The sequence below is a fragment of the Garra rufa genome, chromosome 24 (genome assembly GCF_049309525.1).
Source record: "Garra rufa chromosome 24, GarRuf1.0, whole genome shotgun sequence".
NCBI classification, from domain to species: Eukaryota; Metazoa; Chordata; class Actinopteri; order Cypriniformes; family Cyprinidae; genus Garra; species Garra rufa.
This window is the reverse complement of record NC_133384.1, coordinates 5,700,398-5,725,673: the sequence shown is the minus strand read 5'-3', so window position 1 is coordinate 5,725,673 and position 25,276 is coordinate 5,700,398. Positions and strand designations below refer to the sequence as shown.

The 25,276-nt window shown below is 35.6% G+C and overlaps 1 protein-coding gene across 1 annotated transcript in view; it reads left to right on the top strand.

Moving 5' to 3' along the window:
• ccny (cyclin Y) overlaps nt 1-25,276 on the top strand; it is a 91,384-nt gene that overhangs the window by 49,549 nt on the left and 16,559 nt on the right. Inside the window, exons 2-7 of the mRNA XM_073831264.1 lie at nt 10,169-10,243; nt 18,397-18,431; nt 21,633-21,736; nt 22,166-22,201; nt 24,559-24,616; nt 24,703-24,822. Of these exons, the coding sequence (XP_073687365.1) occupies nt 10,169-10,243; nt 18,397-18,431; nt 21,633-21,736; nt 22,166-22,201; nt 24,559-24,616; nt 24,703-24,822 (428 nt within the window). The remainder of the gene's footprint in view (nt 1-10,168; nt 10,244-18,396; nt 18,432-21,632; nt 21,737-22,165; nt 22,202-24,558; nt 24,617-24,702; nt 24,823-25,276) is intronic.

The window sequence follows — 25,276 nt, the reverse complement described above, 5'->3', positions numbered from 1 at the left end:
CGTTTCCATGGCATCGCTGCGTTCAGACGCTCCTCCGCGGCCGCTGCGACGTTCACTTTGGTCATCACCTTCACCCTGATTCCGCGTCGGTTCAGGTCCCGAGCTGCCTCCTCCGCTGTGCTGTATATCACCAGACCGGAGTCCCAATGCACCCGCATCTTCGTGTAGGGCGTCTGGTACCGGATCCCCTTCTCCCTCAGAGCTGCTTTGATGGGTCCGTATGTCTTGCGCCTCTCCATGACGTCTGTCGCGTAGTCGTTATCAAAGTAAAGTCTTTTGCCGTTAATCTCAATCTTCTGTTGCCACGCTTTCCTTAGGACCAACTCTTTAATGTGAAACTCCAAAAAGTTAACAATTATTGATCTCGGGGAAGCTGCAGCAGCTGGCTTTGGGATTAATGCTCTGTGTGCCCGCTGGACACGGAGCTCGATTCCCTCCGGCAAGGCCAGGTGGCGTTTAAACAACTCGTTAACAAACTCAATGACAGATCCTCCTTCTTTTCCTTCTGGCACCCCGTAAATTCTGATGTTATTTCGTCTTGAACGGCTCTCCAGATCGACAACTTTGTCCCGCATCTGCGTGTTTTCTTTCACCACCGCCAGTAGCGTTTCTTTCATCTCCAAGCAGGCCGACTCCACATCAGCTATTCGGGTTTGTGCCTCAGCTATGTTAGCATTTTGGCTCTGGAGCTCCTGCAAAACTTCACCTTTAAACTCCGCGAGGTCGTCTTTCAGAACTTTCTTGACGTCGTTTTTAAATTCGTCCAGATCTCGTCTCATTCCTTGTTTAAAGTCTTTTAACTCTGTATGAAGCATTGCTAGTGCTTGAAGCAGCGCGTTCTGATCAGTGCTAGCTACACCTAGCATTGTTTCCCCGTTGTCGTCGTCGTCTTCCTCGTGCTCAGTAGACTCGTTCACTTCTGGGTTTTGTTGTGAATCACTCTCATTCTTGTTCGTCCTCTGACTCCTTAGCTTTCTCCCTCCGTCCATACTTAAATTGAAATGATATCAGCGCTATTTATAATGATAGGAGGTACTTTTTCCTAACCGACTTGCAGGAGCTCGCTGTTATGCGACCATCTTGTTGTAGCACCGCACCGGAAGTCCTATTTCAGCTATCTCTTGGTAAAAGAAATAACCCTGCCCCTCTTTTTATTCCCCTAAAAGAGAAGTGCACTTCCAGAACAAAAATTCACTTACCCCCTTGTCATCCGAGATGTTCATGTCTTTCTTTCTTCAGCCGTAAAGAAAGTATGTTTTTTGAGGAAAACATTTTAGGATTTTTCTCCATATAATAGACTTCTATGGTGCCGCGAGTTTGAACTTCCAAAATGCAGTTTAAATGCGACTTCAAAGGGCTCTAAACGATCCCAGCCGAGTAAGAAGTCTTATTTAGCGAAACCATCAGATATTTTCTAAAAAGTAAATTTATATATTATTTTAACCTCAAATGCTTGTCTTGTCTAGCTCTGCGTGTACTCTGTGTATTCCGGTTCAAGACAGTTAGGGTATGTCGAAAAACTCCCATCTCATTTTCCGCACCAAGTTCAAAATCATCCTACATCGCTGTAGAAGTACCAACCAAGTGTTTACAAAGTGAATGTGCAGAGAAGATCAAACGCCCTTTACAAAAAAAGATAAAACAGCGAAGTAGGACAATTTTGAAATCGGAAAAGAAAATTAGAAGCAATGAGAGGCAAATACATCGACCTGTCACATTAAAGAGAGTGAAAAACACATTATTGTAATAGACATATTGTTAGTACATCGCTTCCAAAATGCAACAGATTTTGAAAGCTGAGACAAAAATTTGCAGATAATGCACTCACTCTCTTGTCATCCTAGATGTTCATGTCTTTCTTTCTTCAGTTGTAAAGAAATAGTTTTTTGAGGAAAACATTGCAGTATTTATTTCCATATAATGGACTTCTATGGTGCTTCTATGGAGTTTGAACTTCCAAAATGCAATTTAAAGGGCTCTAAATCCCAGGCGAGGAAGAAGGGTCTTATCTAGCGAAACAAATGGTTATTTAAAAAAAAAAAAAAAAAATACAATTTATATACTTTTTTAACTTAAACGCTCGTTTTGTCTAGCTCGGTGTGAACTCTGTGTGTGTTGTGGTTCATGACAGTTAGGGTACGTCGAAAAACTCCCATCTCATTTTCTCCTCCAACTTCAAAGTCATCCTACATGTCAAGTCAAGTCACCTTTATTTAAATAGCGCTTTTAACAATACAGATTGTGTCAAAGCAACTGCACAGTATTTAAACAGCACAATAGTGTGTAAGTAACTCATTATTGTAAACAATCAATTTTCAGTTAAAGGCAGTTCATCAATGAATTCAGTGATATCATCGTCCAGTTCAGTTCAAATAGTATACGATATTGCTGGAAAGTGTCCCCAACTAAGCAAGCCAGAGGCGACAGCGGCAAGGAACCAAAACTCCACAGGTGACAGAAATGGAGAAAAAAACCTTGGGAGAAACCAGGCTCAGTCGGGGGACCAGTTCTCTTCTGGCCAGACGAAACCAGCAGTTTGTAACAATGTCCGATTGTAGAGAACTCATCAGGTTCCCGTGGTGTAGCGCCGATGGCCGTCTAGGTTGGCGAGGTCTTTAGTGATGATCCGTCTTTGGAGCTCATCTGGTTGACATTCCTGGCTATAGAAGTCATCTCCAGGTGGTGATCCATGATCTACGGACTGGATCCGGGGGACTGCGGTGACCATCTGATCCGGATACAGGCTGGGACTGGTGGCTACGGTGACCTCGGAATAAGAATGAAACAGACTAATATCAGCGTAGATGCCATTCTTTTTACGATGCAACAGGTACATCAGGTGTTATGGGAAGTGAAGTACCAACCCAGTGTTTAAAAAGTGAACATGCATTGAAGGTCAACACCCTTTACAAAAAAAAAGAAAAGTAGAACAGCGATGAAGGACAATTTTAAAGTTGGAGAAGAATATAAGATGGGAGTTTTTCAACCTACCCTAGTCATTAACCAGAATACACAGAGCTAGACAAGAGGAGCGTTTGAGGTTAAAAAGTATATACATTTGTACATTTTGGATCGTTTCGCTAGATAAGACCCTTCTTCCTCAGCTGGGATCGTTTAGAGCCCTTTGAAACTGCGTTTAAACAGCATTTTGAAAGTTTAAACTCAGGAGCACCATAGAAGTCCACTATATGGAGAGAAATCCTGAAATGTTTTCCTCAAAAAACATAATTTCTTTACGACTGACGAAAGAAAGACATGAACATCTTGGATGACAAGGGGGTGAGTACATTGTCTGTAATTGTTTGCTCTGGAAGTGTACAGTCGTGGCCAAAAGTTTTGAGAATTACATAAATATTGGAAATATACTCCAGAATGTTATGAAGAGTGATCAGATGAATTGCATAGTCCTTCTTTGCCATGAAAATCGACTTAATCCCGAAAAAAACTTTCCACTGCATTGTTAAGAAGGCTTCAGGGAGTCCAAGAAAGTCCAGCAAGCGCCAGGATCGTCTCCTAAAGAGGATTGAGCTGCGGGATCAGAGTGCCACCAGTGCAGAGCTTGCTCAGGAATGAGCGCATCTGCACGCACAGTGAGGCCAAGACTTTTGGAAGATGGCCTGGTGTCAAGAAGGGCAGCAAAGAAGCCACTTCTCTCCAAAAAAAAAAAACATCGGGGACAGATTGATCTTCTGCAAAAACTATGGCGAATGGACTGCTGAGGAGAAGAAAAGGTGAGCGCTACCATCAGTCCTGTGTCATGCCAACAGTAAAGCATCCTGAGACCATTCATGTGTGGGGTTGCTTCTCATCCAAGGAAGTGGGCTCACTCACAATTTTGCCCAAAAAACAGCCATGAATAAAGAATGGTACCAAAGCACCCTCCAACAGCAACTTCTTCCAACAATCCAACAACAGTTTGGTGAAGAACAATGCATTTTCCAGCACGATGGAGCACCGTGCCATAAGGCAAAAGTGATAACTAAGTGGCTCGGGGACCAAAACGTTGACATTTTGGGTCCATGGCCTGGAAACTCCCCAGATCTTAATCCCATTGAGAACTTGTGGTCAATACTCAAGAGGCGGGTGGACAAACAAAAACCCACTAATTCTGACAAACTCCAAGAAGTGATTATGAAAGAATGGGTTGCTATCAGTCAGGATTTGGCCCAGAAGTTGATTGAGAGCATGCCCAGTCGAATTGCAGAGGTCCTGAAAAAGAAGGGCCAACACTGCAAATACTGACTCTTTGCATAAATGTCATGTAATTGTCGATAAAAGCCTTTGAAACGTATGAAGTGCTTGTAATTATATTTCAGTACATCACAGAAACAACTGAAACAAAGATCTAAAAGCAGTTGAGCAGCAAACTTTGTGAAAACTAATATTTGTGTCATTCTCAAAACTTTTGGCCACGACCGTACTACTCTAAGTCTTGTAGTTTTGACGTTAAAATATGTAATTACCAATCAATTTAGTATGATATGCTTATATTGATCTCCCCTTACTGTAAATGTATACAAAATGTGCTTGTGTTGGCATGGTTATGTAGAATGTCTGAAGTACAGAAAGCTCTCTTTACAAGAAATCCAAGGCATGTAGCTGATTCTGCAACAAATCATCTTAGAGACACATTGTAGATGTTGGTGTGCAGAATTTTCTGCTCATGATGACAAAATAACTGTCATGCATAAGTGAGTGGCCATTGGCTGTCCTCTTCATGTGGCTTTGCTTTTCTCTGCTGTTTCTGGAGTGTGTTCACACAGACACACACATACACACATGCGTTTGTCAGTCTCTGCAGGAGGATGTTGGGAGCTGTGGGCGCTGATGGCAGGCCGAGCGAGTGCAGGGCCTCATGCCAGCCTGTGCTGAGCTCTGACAGGACACAGCTGCTCCTCCTGCCGCCCTCATTCAGCTCAAAAACACTCACTGACCTCATTGATAAATATTTAACCGTATCGACTAAAAATATTATGAGCGATTGACTCAGATGCATCATATTCTAAAGGTCTTTTTTTACTGAAACATTAATAGAGTGTAAAATACCACATAGAGACCTGTGTAAACATCGATTGTCATCAGGTTAGACGGCATTTTAAAATAAACACGGATGAAACCGAGATTAAAATTCACAAATATATTACTGTTGGACAGAATAGAATTTACTTCTCAAAATAATAACAATAAAATGAACAATAGAGTTTATTAAAACATAATTTTAAGGAATCTTCTGCAGTTTGTTTGCCTGAAATGAAAGGAATTGTATAATAATAATAAAAATACAAATTATTTTTAAATGTTTTGTTTTATGCATTCATTTGATTAATACTATTTTTATCATAATTTTAATAATAATTAATTTTATTAAATCATAACCAGAGAATTTCTCGTTTCACATAGTAGTATTATTATTATTATTATTATTATTATTATTGACATTTTAGTACATATTATACAATTATTTTAGAAAGCAGCAGCAACAAGAACATAACAACAAATCTGTAACATAATAATACTAATATATGTATGATGTTTTATTAAAATATTAATAATATTTCTAAAATCATAAAAGAACTCAGCTAAAATAATTTGGCTAATTAGACTTTATTTTTGTTATTGCAAATTTATTAAACCATTAAAAATAAACAAAATTAAAAATATTAAATAAACAAAAAAATATATAATATAATAAAATATAAAATAAAATATAAATAATACAATAAAAATATGTATAAATAAAATAAAATATAGAAAAAAATAATACAACAAAATAAAAAAAAACAATATAATAAAAAATAATAAAAATTAAAACAATCATAAAATAAAAATATGCAATAAATAATGCAATAAAATAATTAAATATAACAAAAATAAACAATATGAATTAAATATAAATACAATAAAAAACAAAAAATATATAAAATAATAAATAAATAGTAAATAATAATAATGATAATAATAATGAATATATATATATATATATATATATATATATATATATATATATATATAAATAATAATACAATAAAAATATAGTATATCAGTATAATAAAATAATAAATTAATCAATTATAAATAATAAATAATAAAAAATCAATATAAATAACGACATAAATATAAAATAAAATATAAATACAATAAAAATAAAATAATATAAACACGTAAAATAAAATATAAATAATATAACAAAATGAAAAATAAATATAAATAATACAATAAAATAAAACTAACTAAATAAAATATAAATAATACAATAAAAATATATAGTAAAATATCAGTAAAATAAAATAACAAATGAATCACTTATAATAAAAAATACAATATAAATAATAACATAAAATAACAAATACAAAATAAAATATAAATACAATGAAAAATAAAATAATATAAAATATAAATAATATAACAAAAAAAATTATAAATAAAAAATAAATATAAATAATAATTTAAAAAATAAAATAATAATAATTAATAAAATAAGTATAAAATCTGATTTCATAGGGTCCTAAACAATTTTGCGTGTACATGAAAGATGTTCTTGACAAGGCTTTGTGAAAGCTCTAGTGTGTTTGTTGGAAGCAGCCCTTTCCTGAGTGTGAGGAAGTGGTGGGCTGTTCAGATCAGACCCCCTCCGACCACTCGAGCCCCTCTTCACAATATACAGAGGGTGGGTCACAGGAAAAGAGGAAATGACTCAATCCCATTGAAAACTCCACTGTTACCACATGTTCTGCCATGAGTGTGCACATTTTTTCAATAAGACGCATTAATATTAGATCGTATGCGCCAGCTTCTCAGAGACCGGCAGCACATTGGCTGTTTTCTGTTCTCCTCTCCCCATTTTTCATCCATCTTCCACCTTTCTCTCCCACACAGCTCCATCTTTTATTAAACAGTCTTTCCTCTGCACCCCAGAGTGCTCCATGCGTCTCACGGTCCAGGCTCCTTTGAGATTCAAGTGGCTCTTCCGCATAAAAGACGCCGCTTCAAAAGACTTGAAACAATGCAGCGGTCCGCTCATGTGGAGGCCGTTTCTCAACCAGGTTTTGCTGTCACGGTTTTGTTAGATTTGATGAATCTCAGCACGCACTTTGCAGCTGACACCCAAACACTGCAGTAGGAAACAATGATGGTTTGGTTTAGGTTCGGCTGTTTGGGGTTTAGAGGCCGTGAACCCTGGGTTCCTTATTTCCTGGTCGGGGTGTGTGCCGTTGCTCTTTCCTCTGATGACATCGTGTGTGTGCGTGTGTGCGTGTGTGTGTGTGTGTGTTTTAGTCATGCAAGGTCAGGGTGGGAATTTGTTGGAAAACTGAGCAGAAAGGAAGTTTCAAGTCTCTGTATTTATGATGAGCAACCAAAAATAAAATAAAAATGATGATACATTTTATAAATATTACTGTATTATCTGCCTAAAGGTCTGGGTTGGACAACTAAGCAGAAAGGAAACGTTGAGTCTCTGTATTGGTGAAATAAAATAAAATTGATCTAGCAGAAAGGAAGTATCAGGTCATATCTAGGCAATGTGACTAATTGATGGCAAAATAAAATACTAAAATGAAATCAAATATTTAATTTAATTTCTATATTATCAATGTGACTGTAATTGATGGCAGAATAAAATAAAATAAAATAAAATATAAAATGTTTTTATTTTATTTTATCTATATTATCCGCCTGAAGATAATGATGGGGGAAAAAAAACAAGTAGTAAGCAAGTTTCAGGTTGTATCTTACTCAGTGTAATTGTAATTGATGACAGAGTAAACTTAAATTAAATTAAATTAAATTAAATTACTTATTTTATTGTATTTTATTTCTATATTATCCGCCTGAAGATCAGGTTGGAAAAACCGAGCAGGAAGGAAGTTTCAGGTCGTATCTTAGTCAGTGTGAATGTAATTGATAGCAGACTAAACTTAAAATAACTATTAAAATTAAACTATTAAAATATTTTATTTTCTTGAAGTTCATGGGAATAAATAAATAAATACATACATTTAATTCTATTAAATTTAATTAAAATAACTATTAAAATATTTTATTTTATTTTATTGAACTGCAGTATGGGGAAAAAAATTAAATAAAAATGAATGTAATTATATTAATTTATTTTATTATATAAAATTTTGTTATTTTATTTTATCTCTATACTATCAGCTTAAAGATCAGGATGGGAAAACCGAGTAGAAAGGAACTTTTAAGTCATATCTTAAAAATATTTTATTATATATTTTATTAAAATATTTTACTTAAAAATATTTCATTATTTTATATTATGTTATTCCTATATTATCCGCTGAAGATCAGGATGGAAAAACTGAATATAAAGGAAGTTTCAGGTCATATGTGACCCTGGACCACAAAACCAGTCTTAAGTCGCTGGGGTATATTTGTAGCAATAGCCAAAAATACATTGATTTTTCTTTTATGCCAAAACCATGTTCCATGAAGATTTTTTGTAAAATTCCTACTGCAAACATATCAAAATGTAATTTTTGATTTGTAATATGCATTGTTAAGAACCTAATTTGGACAAATTTAAAGGTGATTTTCTCAGTCTTATTGATTTTTTTGCATCCTCAGATTTCTGATTTCAAATAGATGTATCTCAGTCAAATATTGTCCGATCCTAACAAACCATACATCAATAGAAAGCTTATTGAGCTTTCATATGATGTATAAATCTCAGTTTTGTCAAATTTAACCTTATGACTGGTTTTGTGGTCCAGGGTCACATATGTGACAAGTTAGTGTGACTGCAACTGATGGCAGACTAAAATTAAATAAAATTTAAATTAATTGGAATAAAATAATACAATTAAATAAAATAATTATAATATTTAAGTTTATTTTATCCACCAGAAGATCAGGATAGGAAAACCAAGTACAAAGGAAGTTTTAGGTCATCTTGAAAATAAAATCAACTTAAATTAAATTAAATTAAAATACATTTTATAATAGATTTAATAAGTATGATTGTAATATAAATGCAAAAATAAAACCGATATAATGTGTATTGTAGTATACATTACTGTAAAATTAAATAAAAACTAAGGGTGGAATGAATAGTAACTGTCCATTGATCCCATAGTCATAAGTCTGCCTCCTAGTGTTACCAAAATGACATAGCAGGGTAATAAATGTATTTATTTATTTATTTATTTATTTAGCAAAATAACTAAGTTTTCTGAAATAACTGGGTGCTGAATCTTCAAATTTAACACATGTATAACAGTTATGTCTGATGCAAACACATACATTTAAAAAGTAATGGTATTCCATTAAAAAAAAAATTGTTATTGAAAAAAGCTGTAATAAATTCAAATATGTGACCCTGGACCACAAAACCAGTCTTAAGTCGCTGGGGTATATTTGTAGCAATAGCCAAAAATACATTGCATGGGTCAAAATTTTTGATTTTTCTTTTATGCCAAAAATCATTAAGAAATTAAGTAAAGTTCATGTTCCATGAAGATTTTTGGTAAAATTCCTACTGTAAACATATCAAAATGTAATTTTTGATTAGTAATATGCATTGTTAAGAACCTAATTTGGTCAACTTTAAAGGTGATTTTCTCAGTATTTTTGATTTTTTTTGCATCCTCAGATTTCTGATTTCAAATAGATGTATCTCAGTCAAATATTGTCAGATCCTAACAAACCATACATCAATAGAAAGCTTATTTATTGAGCTTTCATATGATGTATAAATCTCAGTTTTGTCAAATTTAACCTTATGACTGGTTTTGTGGTCCAGGGTCACATATAAGTATTAGATTATAAACTTAAAATTCTTGCTTTGCCAATTAATATTAAAAAAATTAAGCTGAAGTACTGAAATGACTAAAACTAAAACTGAAATAAAAATGATAAAATATATATTTAAAAACAAAAATCACATAAAATTGCTGAAGCTTAAACCAAAGTCAAAATATAAAAGGTAATTTAAAAAATGAATGGATACTGTGAAAGTATATACATAAATACCACTGTTCTTAACGCAGCTAGAATATTTCAGTGGTGTATCATGTCTTGCCTAACTAAATATTTCCCATCATCCTGTCAGAAATATATTTTCTTTTTTGTTTTGTTTTTCTATTAATACTAGAATAATATCTCAAGCCTCAGTCTTAAATAGCAAATGGTCTTTCTCTTTCTCTTTCCTCAGAGCTCAACATGGAGTACAATCCTTCGGACCACCCGCGCGCCAGCACCATCTTCCTCAGCAAGTCTCAAACAGACGGTGAGAGAGACTCCGTGTCTTCTGACTCACAGGATGAGTGGGACGGTCTCCCCCTAAGCCTGGATGCTGGAAGGGAACGTTAATTAAAATGAAACCAACGGTCAGGATCGCTTCAGGCTGATCCAAACGAATCAGGAGCCGACCGCACAGATGGCCCTGACTTAGTCAGACCAAACATTCCCTCCTCAGAGAAGAATAGCAATAATAGTTTGATTTAACACGATACCCCTGGGTGAAGTGGCTTTGTTAACCGTCAGCTCTTCTCAGTCACTGCTGATGTTACAGGTATGCGCCAAAAAATTAGAATATCGAGGGAAAGCCCGTGTACAGTGCCTTGCAAAAGTATTCATACCCCTTCATTTTTTTCACGTTTTGTTGCAGCATATGTTAAACTGCTTTAAATTACTTTTTTTCCCACGTCAATCTGTACATCTTATACACCGTAATGACAAAGCACAAAACGGGTTTGTAAGAACTTTGCAAATTTATTTCAGGAAACTGAAAAGATCCCGTTGCATAAGTATTCATACCCTTTTCTGGGACACTCGAAATTTAGCTCAGGAGCATTCATATTGCTTCTAGATGTTACCACACTTTGAGTGGAGTTAAACTGTGGCAAATTCATTTGAATGAGTATGATTTAGAAAGGCACACACCTCTCAGAAAAGGTCTAACAGCTGAAAATGCATATCAGAGCAAAAACCAAGTCCTGAGGTCAAGATAACTGCCTGTAGAGCTCAGAGACAGACTTGGGTTAAGGCAATGATCTAGAGAAGAGCTCAGAAAAAAATCTGCATGTAGCCTCCATTATCCATAATGGAAGACGACTGGAACAACTAGGACTCTAGAAAATGTCTGCCAGCCCCCATCCAAGCTGACAGAGCTTGAGAGGTGAAAAGGTGAGGCGACGAATGGCAGATAATTGCCAAATACAGACGTGCAAAGCTTGTCCCATCATACCCAAAAAGACTTGCGGCTGAAAAGGTGCTTCAACTATGTACTGAGTTAAGGGTATGAATACTTATGCAATGTACTTATTTCAGTGTTTTATTTTTAATAAATGTGTAAAATTTGCAAATCTGTTTTTTTGCTTTGTCATTATTATGGTGTATGCAAAAATAAGGGGTATGAATACTTTTGCAAGGCACTGTATTTTAATTCGTTTCAAAAAGCGAAACTTGTATGTTATATTAGTTCACTACACACAAAGTGAAATATTTCAAGCCTTTGTTTCAATTTTAATGATTATGGATCAAAAAAAAAAACAAATCCAGTATTTCACAAAATTAGAATATCAGGACGAAGTTCAACATCGTAGGCTCTCTGTGTCCCAATCTAGTCCGCTAATTAACGCAAAACACTTGCAAAGGTTTCCTCAGCCTTTAAATTGTCTCAGTCTGGCATAGTAGGCTTCAGAATCATGGGGAAGACTGCTGACTTGACAATTGTGCAGAAGACCATCCTCCACAAGGAGGAAAAGTCTCAGAAGGCAATTGCAAAAGAAGCTGGATGCTCACAGAGCGCAGTATCGAAGTATATTAATATAGTGTTAAGAGGAAGGGAAAAATGTGGCCGGAAAAGGTGACCATAGCCTTGAGAGGATTGTCAAGCAAGGGCGGTTCAGACATCTGGGGGAGCTTCATAAGGAGTGGACTGAGGCTGGTGTCAAGCCACTCCTGAACCAGAATCAACGTCAGAAGCATCTGTGCTGGGCTAAGGAGAAAAAATACTGGTCTGTTGCCCAGTGGTCCCAAGTCCTGTTTTCAAATGCAAGCAAATTTTGCATTTCATTTGGAAATCAAGGTCTTAGAGTCTGGAGGAAGACCAGTGAAGCTAAAGTCCAGTGTTTGGGGTTTGGGGAGCCATGTCATCTGCTGGTGTGGGTCTATTGTCTTTTATCAAGTCCACAGAAATTTTAGAGCACTTCATGCTTCCTGCTGCCTTTTTAGAGATAATGATTTTATTTTTCCAGCAGGATTTGGCACCTGCTCACAAAGCCAAAACTACCAGTACCTGGTTTAATAGCCATGGAATAACTGTACTTGATTGGCCGGCAAACTCGCCTGACTTAAACGCCATTGAAAATCTATGGGGGAATTGTCAAAAGGAAGATGAGCTGAAGGCCAATATCACAGCGACTTGGGCTACCATAACACCTCAACTGTGTCGAAGGCTGATCGCCTCCATGCCACGCCGCCTTGATGCTGGAATTACTGCAAAAAGGAGGCCCAGCAAAGTACTGAGGACATAATACAGTACATTAACACACTTTTCAGAAGGCCAACATCCGTTTAAGATCCTTTTTTTGTTGTTGGTCACATCAAATATTCTAATTTTGTGAAATACTGGATTAGTTTTTTTTGTCTTTAATCCATAATCATCAAGGTTGAAACAAAGGCTTGAAATATTTCACTTTATGTGACTAATATAACATACAAGTTTTACTATTTGAAACAAGTTATTGACATAAATGGACTTTCCCTCGATATTTGAAATCTTTTGGCACATACCTGTATATTCTCCTTGTTTCTCAGTGGATTGTTAACATGACGTTTTGTGGGTCTATCAGACGAAGGGAGAATTAGTGGCGTGTGAACTTCCTTGTTATCCATGCTCAGATTTAATTTAGAAACCTTCTTGTTTTTCAGTTCTTTTACCCAACAAGAAAGGTACGTTTGATCTCAGCGTGTTTGTTAGTGTGCTGCCGTGTTGTCTTGGAGCTTTATAGATTCAAAATGTCTGTAGTTTGATTTTATACTGCAAGCTGTTATTTGTTAAGGAATCTACTTCAAAGCGCTAGCTTGCTAAGCTACAAGCTACTCCATTTAACTATGCTAAAAGCTAACTACATAGAAGCTGCTTAATGGGGCAACAGATTAATATCATTAAAATCACAGCAGTATTTTCAGCCATTAACACTCAGTTTAGAGATATGCATGTTGACAATGTTTGTGAATCTGTCCTATTTGTTTGGCTGCGCAGCTCTTTGTTTAAATTCATGTGTGCTGTGCTGTCATCTGTAGGTCTCTATTGCTAAAGTTTTGATTATTAGTTATAATGTGGATGAAAACTAGAGTTATTAGTCATACAGTAGCTTTTATATTTGTGTTTGCGTGCATGAGGGGCGTCAGACTCCAGGGATTTGATAAAATATCTGTCCCACATGACCACACACACACACACACACACAATGCCTCTTCATTTTCACCTGCTGTTTCTGGGTCAGGCTTTTAACGCATCACCTGTCAGTCAAAGTTGCTAGCCCCGCCCACAGATACAGTAGTGGTAGTTAAATATGAAATGCTGATTAGTCATAATGGTACGGTGAATCATTTGGGTGCTAATGGGAAGCTATCTAATGGGGAAAATGTCTCAGAGGTCTCTTTTGTTGAATTCAAGCGGTTAAACAAACTACCAGACACACCAAAACGACACCAAAGAACTAACAGCATCTGCTCTAAAAAGTTATTCTTTGGTTTTTTAGCATTTTTGTGTATTTGAACCCTTTTCCAACAGTGACTGTATGATTTTGAGTTCCATCTTTTCACACTGAGGACAACTCATATGCAACTATTACAGAAGGTTCAAACTCCCACTGATGCTCCAGATGGAAAAACAATGTATTAAGCAAACTTTTAAAAACATTTTATGTGAAGATCAGGCTAAATTTACCTTATTTAGTCTTTTGGCAAACATGTATGTATCTTCTGTAGCTTCGAAAGGGAAGTACTTAATTAAAAAAATATGTATGATATTTAGGCAAAACATGAAAAATTTACATATCTTCATTCTTTTCAAAAGTTTTCACCCTGGCCTTTATTGCATTGTGTTTCCTTCTGGAGCATCAGTGAGTGTTTGAACCTTCTGTAATAGTTGCGTAGGAGTCCCTCAGTTGTCCTCATTGTAAAAAGATGGATCTCAAAATCATACAGTCATTGTTGTAAAGGGTTCAAATACACAAAAATGCTGAAAAACTAAATAATTTGTGGCATTTCCGAAGAACAGCGGGCAGTTTAATTGTTCAGGACAAAAAAGGGACTCAAGTGTATGTAAACTTTTGAACGGGGTGATTTTTTTATAAATTCCACAATAATTTTTTTTCTTGTGGACTATATGTAAACATATTTTATGTGTAATTTCTTATTCAGGTCAGTACTAGATAAAAAAAAAATAACATGCACTTTGTATGATCCTTCTTACTTCGCTAAACTATTACCATTTTTGCAGATTCTGCAAGGTAAACGTTTGACCTCGACTTTATGTAAATGATATATGTTATGATTGGTTTACCTAATCAAGATAGATTTTAATCTATAAATATTGGTGGGTGTAAGATTATTTGCTTACGGTTTTAAATTTAATACCATAGTGATTTTTCTAAAGAACAATTTTGTGTTTTAAAGCTTTGTGAGAATGTTACAGTATGTTTAAATAGTAGTACATAAGTGTGCATTGAACTTTGTTCTACAGAAACCAACAATGGCAGATAAATAGAGAGGATTTTAAAACTTTGACAGAGCATTTAAAAAAAAAAAAAAAACATTTAAAAGTATAACCTTTTGGCAAACATCACCAGCACGGTTTAATTGGTTGTGCTGCAACTGCTGCATGATAATTTAAATGTGCTGTAGTGTCATTGATAGATTTACTCGATTCTAAGTGTAAAAACAAAACAAAACAAAAAAAATATTAATAATTATAACAAAGGAAAAAAATGAGTCTCAACATGGTCTCAATTTACTAAAGTGAATGGAAATTTCTAGTTAGTCGTAGAAATGAATTCTAAATTCATGAATGCAATTTAACTAAAACACAGCAGCAAATTAATAAAATGAAGGAAAAAAATCATTCGTGGCCATTATAAATACCATGAACTGTCATGAAACTCAGATGGCTTAGGGTGATGGGTTGTTAATGCAAACTGATGATATTCGCAGCATTGAGCTACTTGACACAAGCTGATTAGTTCATGCGCAGTGCATGGTGCATATGCAGCCAATGAGCTTACTGCTTAACATTATATAAAGCAATATTAAGCAGTAAGAGCATTTCGCAACACGCTTTCAGAGTTCCTCTGAAACCCTCCGCCTTCCCCAGCTCCACCTGTATAGATCTGCTATAGGTTATTATACATGCTAATTGTGCAGCAGCAGTATTAAATTCTCACATCACTGCATTGGTTCCTGTTCCTGTACTTGCTTTGCAGCAGCAGCAGCAGCAGCAGTAATCTACAACAACAGCAATAACCAACAGCCGCAGCAATTCAGCAGTGTAGCAGATCTATTCCACCAAGACCAAATACATTAACATCGTCATATCCATTACCATGCTAAAATCTTCAGAGAGTTGTCATGATAGGATTTTTGTATTCATGTCTCTAGCCTCTAGCTTTGAAAATTGTGCAGGCACTGTACAATGATGAAATATTCTATTGCACGTGGCAAGCTCTTGTGTTAGCACACACACACACACAAAAATAAATAAATAAATAAATAAATAATGATACTACACTTTGAAAGGCAAAGTCTTTGGCTGCACACAATCAGTATGCATTTGTGTCAAAACTGAAATATGCAAATACTTAGGGTTTAATTGGGTGGTTCTTGGAGCTAGAATAAGCTCTAAATTGGACCAAACTTCATGCTGATAGTCAAAGCTCTCGCTATGAGAGACTAACCACCATTTATAAAGATTTTTTTAAGAAACATTAGAGAAAGTTTAATTACAGCACATTTTTTTATCTCTCTGCCTCCAAAACTGTTAAAGAAATCACGACCAATGATTGTTAGAAAAACTTCCCTCTTAATATTCCTGACGTCACTTTAATTGTGAAAAAGTCTAAATGTTTTGAGATCAAAGGCAAAATGTTTCCAGAACAAATCGAAAAGTTTCGAGAATAAAGTCAAAATGTTTCGAGAACAAATTTGAAACATTTTGGAAATAAGGTTGAAAAGTAGAGCTGGGCGGTATGACCAAAAATGTATATCACGGTATTTTTCAAAATTATACGGTATCACGGTATATGACGGTATTTTTTTTTTTCATGCATGACTAGGTGTTAACCACATTTCCTAATAAATTAGAGAATAATTACTGCAGTATATTGGCTTACATTGACTGGACTAGTATTAACCCAGGTTTGATTGGTCTCACAAAATGCTGTTGTTCACAAAGAAGTGACAGTGGCACTCATAATTGTAATGAGGTGAAGAAATCAGAATTCATGATTTGCAGTCAAAATACACAACACTTTATTGTGCATTCTTCACAAGTTCACATTTACAAGTCTACGCGTTTCTCTTCCAGCAGGAGGCGCTGTCAGAATGGTAGTATACAAAGTAGCGCAACAAATGATTTTGAAACGTGCAGCGCTCATATTTATTCAATGGATAGCCTTTTGAAGTTTCATCGCAATTCTTGTCTTTCAGTCCCCACATTTTAGACCACCTGAAATCATAATTATGACTTTCATAACCCCCTAATAACACTGCAGTCATCAATGCAAATTAAGAGCTTTATTTAAGACTTTCAAAAACAAACCTTACACAAAATACGTTTCTTTTTTATTTATTTTTCCCACCATCTTCGGGTCACAAGAAAAATATTAAGGGACTAAATTAATATCAGCATATGAAGTATAATCGTCTCTCATTGTCTGAAAGAATGCACATCAGATGCTGAAAGTCAGTTTTTACTTTCACTTTAACATATTGATCAGTTTCCACGTTGCTTGTGTGATATCCATTGGCTTTAAAGCATAAATATTAATAAAAATACAGTATATAGAAAAGACATATCTTTAAAATATTGCGACATAACACCAACGTAAAGCCATTGTTTTTCTTTCACTGAAAGCTACATCTGTCTGCGCACAATGCGCCGATCTCTGCTCTCATCTCTGCAGACACACCCCCTCTTGAAATTTCGGCATTACAAGTTTTGCAATTCGCTAACCCTGGGTCTTTCTCAGATATACTGAAATACGTGCGCACCTCAGATGTGTTGCTTCAGACAAGCACGTGCAAGCTGCGGTTTCTGTTTGCGTCAACATACGTGTTCCCAGCGCTTTGTACGCACACACTCACCGGTATTGGGGTATATGAAAAATGAATATCATTAAAAAAAAAAAAAACACCGGTATTCGGTATGAAAAGGTATACCGCCCAGCCCTATTGAAAAGTTTTGAGAATAAAGTCAAAAGTTTCTAAAATAAAGTCAATGTTTTGAGAAAAAAAGTCAAAATGTTTTAAGATCAAAGGCGAAAATTTTCGAGAATAAAGTCAAAATGTTTCGAGAACAAAGGCAAAATGTTTTCGAGATCAAAGGCGAAATGTTTTCGAGATCAAAAGCTAAATGTTTTCGAGATCAAAGGCGAAATGTTTTCGAGATCAAAAGCTAAATGTTTTCGAGATCAAAGGCGAAATGTTTTCGAGAACAACGTCGAAATGTTTCGGGAACAATGCCAAAATGTTTCAGAAATAAGGTCGAAAAGTTTTGAGAATAAAGTCAATTTTTTCGAGGACAACGTCGAAATGTTTTCGAGAACAACGTCAAAATGTTTCGAGAACAATGTCGAAATGTTTCAGAAATAAGGTCGAAATGCTTCGATTTCAAAGTCGAAATGTTTCGATTTCAAAGTCGAAATGTTTCGATTTCAAAGTCGAAATGTTTCAAAAACAAAGTCGAAATGTTTCGAGAACAAAGTCGAAATGTTTCGAGAACAAAGTCCAAATGTTTCGATTTCAAAGTCAAAATGTTTCGAGAACACAGTCAAAATGTTTTGAGAACAAAAATGAAATACGCAAATGCTTTGGGTTTAATTGGGTGGTTCTTGGAGCTAGAATAAGCTCTAAATTGGACCAGACTTCATGCTGATAGTCAGAGCTTTCACTATGAGAGACTAACCACCATTTATAAAGATTTTTTTTAAGAAACATTAGAGAAAGTTTAATTACAGCACATTTGCTTCATCTCTCTGCCTCCCAAACTGTTAATGAAATCCCAACCAACAGTTTAAGACCTCAGATTGTTAGAAACGTCCCTCTTGATATTCCTGACATCACTTTAATTGTGGCCCTTGTCTTTTTGTCTCTCTCTAATTAACTGTACTGACTGTTGTGCTAGTGTTACTAATTATGCGTTTCTCCTTACAGTTCGGGAAAAGCGGAAAAGTCTGTACGTCAACCATGTAAGTAGCAGCAGCCATGACATCAGTGGTTATGCCTTTGTGTTATTCTGTTTTTCATAATGCTTGTGTCTGCGATGAAGACATCTCCCCACGTGTCACAACACCCACAGAACTAATCAAATCCCACACTCAGCCACATGGGAATGAAGGAATCAGTATTGCATGAGTCTCTGAGCTTGTGTTGCATCAGTAACAACATTGCTTTTCTGTTCTAATCATTCTATATAAATCTTTTAAAGGAGTAGTTCACCCAGAAATAACAATTTGCTGAAAATGTATCCTCAGGCCATCAGAGATGTAGATGAGTTTTTTTTTGTTTTTGTTTTCCCTGAGCAGATTTGGAAAAATGCACTTCCTCTGCAATAAATGGGTGCCGTCTATGGAAGCCTTTTTCTGCCACTGAATAAAAAATAATAAAGGTAATTGCGACTTTTTCATCTCACAATTCTGACGGTTTTTTTTGCAATTGCATCATATAAACTCGCAATTCTGACTTTTTTCCTCAGAACTGTGAGATATAAATGCACAATTGTGACTTATAAAGTCAGAATTGCTAGATATAATGTCTAAATTGTGGGATATAAACTCAAAACAAAATAAACTGTTTAGTATAAGAACAAACTTTTTTTCTCACAATTGCAAGTTTGTATCATGCAACTGACTTTTCTCAAAATTGTGAGATATAAACTCGCAATTGCGAGGGAAAAGACAACTTGATGTTTTATCACAATTCTGACTTCATTTCTCAGAATTGCGAGTTTATATCTTGAAATTCTGACTTTATAACTTGCAATTGTGAGTTTATATCTCACAATTTTGAGAAAAAAAAGTCAGAATTTTGTATCATGCAATTGTGACCTTATTTCTCAGAATTGCGAGTTTATATCATGCAATTCTGACTTCATAACTCGCAATTGTGATTTATCATCTCACTATTTTAAGAAAAAAAGTCAGAATTGCAAGTTTGTATCACGCAAAAAAGTCAGAATTGTGAGATAAGTTGCAATAACCTTTTTTTTTTTTTTTTAATTCAGTGGCAGAAATGGGCTTCCACAGCCATCAGAATGAGTCCAAACAGCTGATATAAATGCCACAATAATCCAAAAATAATTCGCATCACTCTATCTGTTAACATCTCGTCAGACTGTTGCTCACAGCTAAATTCTGGAGTTCTTTATCTGTAATAACGCTTTTTTCAGTGAAAAAGTTGTGTGTTGTCTGAATCAGGAAATATACGCATCAAGCACCGTTTACAAGCCAAAACAGCTCTAAACAAATATGTGAGTGGATTTTGATGTGTGAGATTCTCCAAATCTGTTCTGATGAAAAAACAAACTGCTCTACATCTTGGATGACCTGAGTACAACTGTTTTAGTGCCCCCAAAATCTAAGATTACGAGAATAAAGCCGTAATATTTAATACGTCAAAATGTTTAGAATGAAGTCACAAAGTTTTGAGAATAAAGTTGCAAAGTTTCAAGAATAAATTCAAAATGTTTTGAGAATAAAGTCGAAAAGTTTCGAGAATGAAGTAGAAACTTAATAAAGTCGAAACTTAAGTCAAAACTGAAAGTCGGAAAGTTTTGAGAAAAAAGTTAAAAAGTTTCGAGAATTAAGTCGAGAAGTTTCGAGAATGAGGTCGAAAAGTTTCGAGAATGAGGTTGCAAAGTTTCGAGAATGAAGTCGAAAAATTTCGAGAACAAATTCAAAACTTTCGAGAATGAAGCTGAAAAGTTTCGAGAATAAAGTCGAAAAGTTTCCAGAATAAAGTCGCAAAGTTTCGAGAATAAATTTAAAAAATTTCAAGAATTAAGTCGAAACTTAAAGTCGAAAAGTTTAGAGAATAAAATCGCAAAGTTTCTAGAATAAATTCAAAAAGTTTCAAGAATGAAGTCAATTTAAAGTCAAAAAGTTTAGAGAATGAAGTCGAAACTTAATAAAGTCGAAACTTAGTCAAAACGTTTTGCAAAAACTTTCGAGAATAAAGTCGAAAAGTTTTGAAAAAGAAGTCGAAAAGTTTCGAGAATAAGGCAAGGCAAGTTTATTTATATAGCACATTTCATACACAATGGCAATTCAAAGTGCTGTACATAAAATGAATTAAAATCATAATAGCATAAAATAAAAATATTAAATATTAAAATAAAATTTAAATAATAATCACAACAATAAAAACAGAGAATTTAAGAACATTTTAATAAAGAATAAAGTCAACTTAAAGTCGAAAAGTTTAGAATAAGTCAAAGTTTTGAGAAGTATTAGTCGAAAAGTTTCGAGAATGAAGTCAAAACTTAAAGTCGAAACTTATATCAAAAGTACCAAAAGCACAAAGCTTATTGCTATTATTAGGTTGCTGATGCACTACAAATAGGCCTTATGAATGCAATCTTAGATGTGAAATATTATTTCCAAGCATACTGTCCCTGCGAGTATAACGAATGGTATGATTTCTGCTAATAATCCCACATATATTCAAATAAATTCCAGTGACCTGGCAACTTCTCCTGGTGCTCCCAATCCGGGCCATTTGCATGCGCAGGCTAAACTCTTAAAATATTATAACTTGAATTGCTACGATTTAATTCTTGTACTTTCGACTTTATTCTCAAAATTTCAACTTTATTCTCAGAAGATTCCGACTTTAATCTTGTCGTTTATTTATTTATTTACACTTGGCACTAAAACACGTTGTACTTGAGAGTGAGTATATTTTCAGCAAATGCTCATTTTTGGGTGAACTATTCCTTTAACACGCACTGCTTGATTTTCTTCATTTGATTGCCGCATGCTATTCATACTCGATTCGCAATGAATAGCTTATGTTTTGTTCCTCTTTTAATGTCTTTTATTACTTTGCAAGTTAACGCACATTGCGGAGTCAAAGGTAAATATTTGCTCATTGCTCTATTCATTTTCCCTAAACTGTGATATTGTGTCTGTTTTGACATTGTAATGATTTATTTGCATTGTTAATGTTGCTTATCAGTTTGAAATCCTGCATAATACATGACTGTTTATGATGTACTGGATTGAGATTCTAACCCACGCTAACACACAAACATATTAAGTGAGAATCACTCAGGTGAATGAAATGATAATGGCTTCTTTGGGGCTGCAGGTGGCCTAATTTTTAGCCTGTTTGCGGAAAGTTTAAGAATAACTGATGTTCTAGTTTGCACTCTGTGTGTCCTTGTGTTTCAGCAACATCCGTCTGGTCCAATGAGACGCAAGTACAGCTCCTGTTCGACGATCTTCCTGGACGACAGCACCGTCAGCCAACCCAACCTCAAATACACCATTAAATGGTATTTGAACTCTCAGCACAACACTGATCCTAGTGTGTTTATGACAGATATTTAAACCAGGGTGTGGAAAGAGAATTGGAAAGGTTGTATTGATAAATAATAACCACAATGCGTGAGTCATGTGAGCTAATTTATTGTGGGAGTTGTCTGACTGATTCAGTCAAACCAGTGACTCCTGTTCTTTGATTCTGAAAAATTGCCAGTCATTTTTACTGATTACATTCATTGAAATACATTATGGATTTAATGGATTTAGGTAAGGTGTAAGTTAAATTAATATTAAAGTTTTGGCTAGTAGTAAGCCAATAATTATTTTCATTTTATGGCCAATAAAAAATCATCTAAAAATCCTCTTTGCCATTTCATCATACATTCATCATGTCGACTGCTACATTATATCAACTTCTATGCTGTTTCTTCTGTTTGCAGTGTCGCTCTCGCAATATACTACCACATAAAGAACAGGTACGTTTTTAATTTCTCTCATTAGATCCAGGTATCTACAGTTGAGGTCAAAAGTTTACATACACCTTGCAGAATCTGAGAAATGTTAACTGTTTTACCAAAGTAAGAGGGATCATGTTATTTTTTTATTTAGTACTGACCTGAAGAAGGTATTTCACGTAAAAGACGTTTCCATATAGTCCACAAGAGAAAATAATAGTTGATTTTATAAAAATGACCCTGTTCAAAAGTTTGCATACACTTGATTCTTAATACTGTGTTGTTACCTGAATGATCCACAGCTGTTTTTTTTTTTTTTTTAGTGATAGTTGTTTACGAGTCCCTTGTTTGTCCTGAACAGTTAAACTGCCTGCTGTTTATCAGAAAATTCTTCAGGTCCCACAAATTCTTTGGTTTTTCAGCATTTTTGTGTATTTGAACCCTTTCCAGCAATGACTGTATGATTTTGAGATCCATCTTTTCACACTGAGGACAACTGGGACACATATGCAACTATTACAGAAGATTTAAACTAGGGGTGGGCATAGATTAATTTTTTTTAATCTAGATTAATCTAGATTAAATCTTGGAATTAATCTAGATTAAAATGGCAAATTTGAATTCGGCTGAAGGCATTTTCAGAATATGTGTGCTACCCAAATAATGACTAAAAGTAAGTCTTCGAGAACGGGCCAGGTGGCGCATTAGATCAGGCGCTCATCTCCTGTTTCCAAAATGCATTACAAACTGCTTGACAATTGCATTTACAACATAATTACCTATACAAACTTGTGTAACCAAGTACTTCTGCGCAAAAGGCTGCATGACGTGCGCGTCTTTGTATGGGCATGGATAGCCTATCTGTGTACATAGTCTTCCATTAAACTGCGTTGCTTTTAGAAGCGTCAATTCAGTTGTTGCATATAGTTTAATGTCTTTATTGCGGGATTATCAAAGTAAATTATAACTCAAACTTGAGATTTTACTGGGGCACAGCAGATTTTCACTGGGGCACGTGCCCCAGTAAAAAGGGTCTAGCAACGCATCTGCCCTGAAGCGGCTTCATAACTGCATCCATTTTTGCACGTCTCATTTGATGTGGTAATTTCACAGAAGTTGAAGACTCGTTCTCGCCCCCTACAGTGCAATTCCACTAGGTATACGTCATCCGCGCTCAAATATCAAGGTGAAAGTCATCATATCTTGCGTAGTTTAGACCCAGCTCCCAACCCAACTTTGAGAATAGATTAACGGCGATATTTTTTTTATCGCGCGATAAGAGTCTCACGTTAACGCAGCACGTTAACGCCGATAACGGCCCACCACTAATTTAAACACTCACTGATGCATCAGAAGGAAAAACAATGCATTAAGACACAGGGGGTGAACTTTCTGGGTAAATTTAACTTATTTTGTCTTCTGGGTAACATGTAAGTAGCTTCTGAAGGGCAGTACCTTGGTGAAAAAAAGGCTGGTTTTAGCTGGTCATAGCTGGTCAGCAGGCTGGTTTTAGAGGGGTTTTAGCCATTTTCCATCAGCTAAAACCAGCCTGGCCAGGCTGGGAGACCAGCTGCAACCAGCCAACCAGCCTAGGCTGGTTTTAGCTGTTTTTTTCAGCAGGGTACTAAATGTGAAGAAATATGATATTTAGGCAAAATGTACACACCTTTATTTTTTTTTTCAAAAAGTTTTCACACCCCGGCTCTTATTGCATTGTGGATTTCAATATCATATAGTCGTTGTTGGAAAGAGTTAAAATGTACAAAAACCTGACGGATTTTTTCTGAAGAACAGCAGGCAGTTTAACTGTTCAGGACAAACAAGGGACCCATGAACAACTATCACAAAAAAACACAGCTGTGGATTATTCAGGTAACAACACAGTATTAAGAATCAAGTGTATGTAAACTTTTGAACGGGGTCATTTTATTAAATTCAGCTGTTTTTTCTCTTGTGGACTACATGTAAACATCTTTTATGTGGAATATCTTATTCAGGTCAGTATTTTGTATGATCCTTCTTATTTAAATAAAATGATTAACATTTTGCAGATTCTGCAAGGTGTATGCAAACTTTTGACCTCAACTGTGTCTATCCGCCTGCCTACCAACCATACCTATTATATCTGTCTTGTTTCTGTGTCTCTGGCTTTGTGCCCGTCTTTCTTCTAAACCTGTAATACCACATAAACCCTTAATGCTTTATAACCTTCAAACTTCAAGGCTTCAGAGCTGTGGAAATGTAACTTTCAGACAAGGTTTTAGCAACATTGACACACAAAACACACTTTCCTAGTTCTGTAATTCTTTCTATGTACACATCTTAGAATAACTCCACGTCTTCCCTAATCTAATTTCAGTTCACCTTTCTCTTTTCAGAAATGTGGACGGCCGAATGCTGTTAGACATTTTTGATGAAAAACTTCATCCTCTTACAGTAAGTGTTTCATGTCTGCAGCTAAGATAATAATTACATCCTAAACAAGGTTGAATGTCCTAAAACCTATTTTTTGTACTTCACAGAAATCGGAGGTGCCGTCAGACTACGACAAGCATGACCCAGAACAGAAACAGATCTACCGATTCGTCCGTACGCTTTTCAGTGCCGCCCAGCTCACGGCTGAGTGTGCCATAGTTACTCTGGTGAGTGAGAGGTCATGTGATTTGATGGCGGACCAATGAAGTTCATTCGTGTCTTTTTGGATTGGCTGGTAGCACAAGTTAAAATAGGGCTTACCAGCAGTGAAGTGGATTTACCATCACTCAGGTGAAAATGGTTGTCATATTTAGGGCTTTATTAGTGGGTGCTAAGCCCAGCAGCTGTCTGAGTGTGACTGTTCCTCCTCTGTGATGAAATCCTTCTTTTGAAGGCTCATCCCTTCTCACTTGTCCAACCAAATACCTTCATGAGGTGCCATTAACATACAAGGGGCTGTGAACGCTTAAAAAAGGGCTTAAGGGAAAGTGTGTGTGTGTGTGTGTGTGTGTGTGTGTGTGTGTGTGTGTGTGTGTGTGTGTGTGTGTGTGTGTGTGTGTGTGTGTGTGTGTGTGTGTGTGTGTGTTTAATAGGGTTCTAATCTTAACTGATGTTCCAATA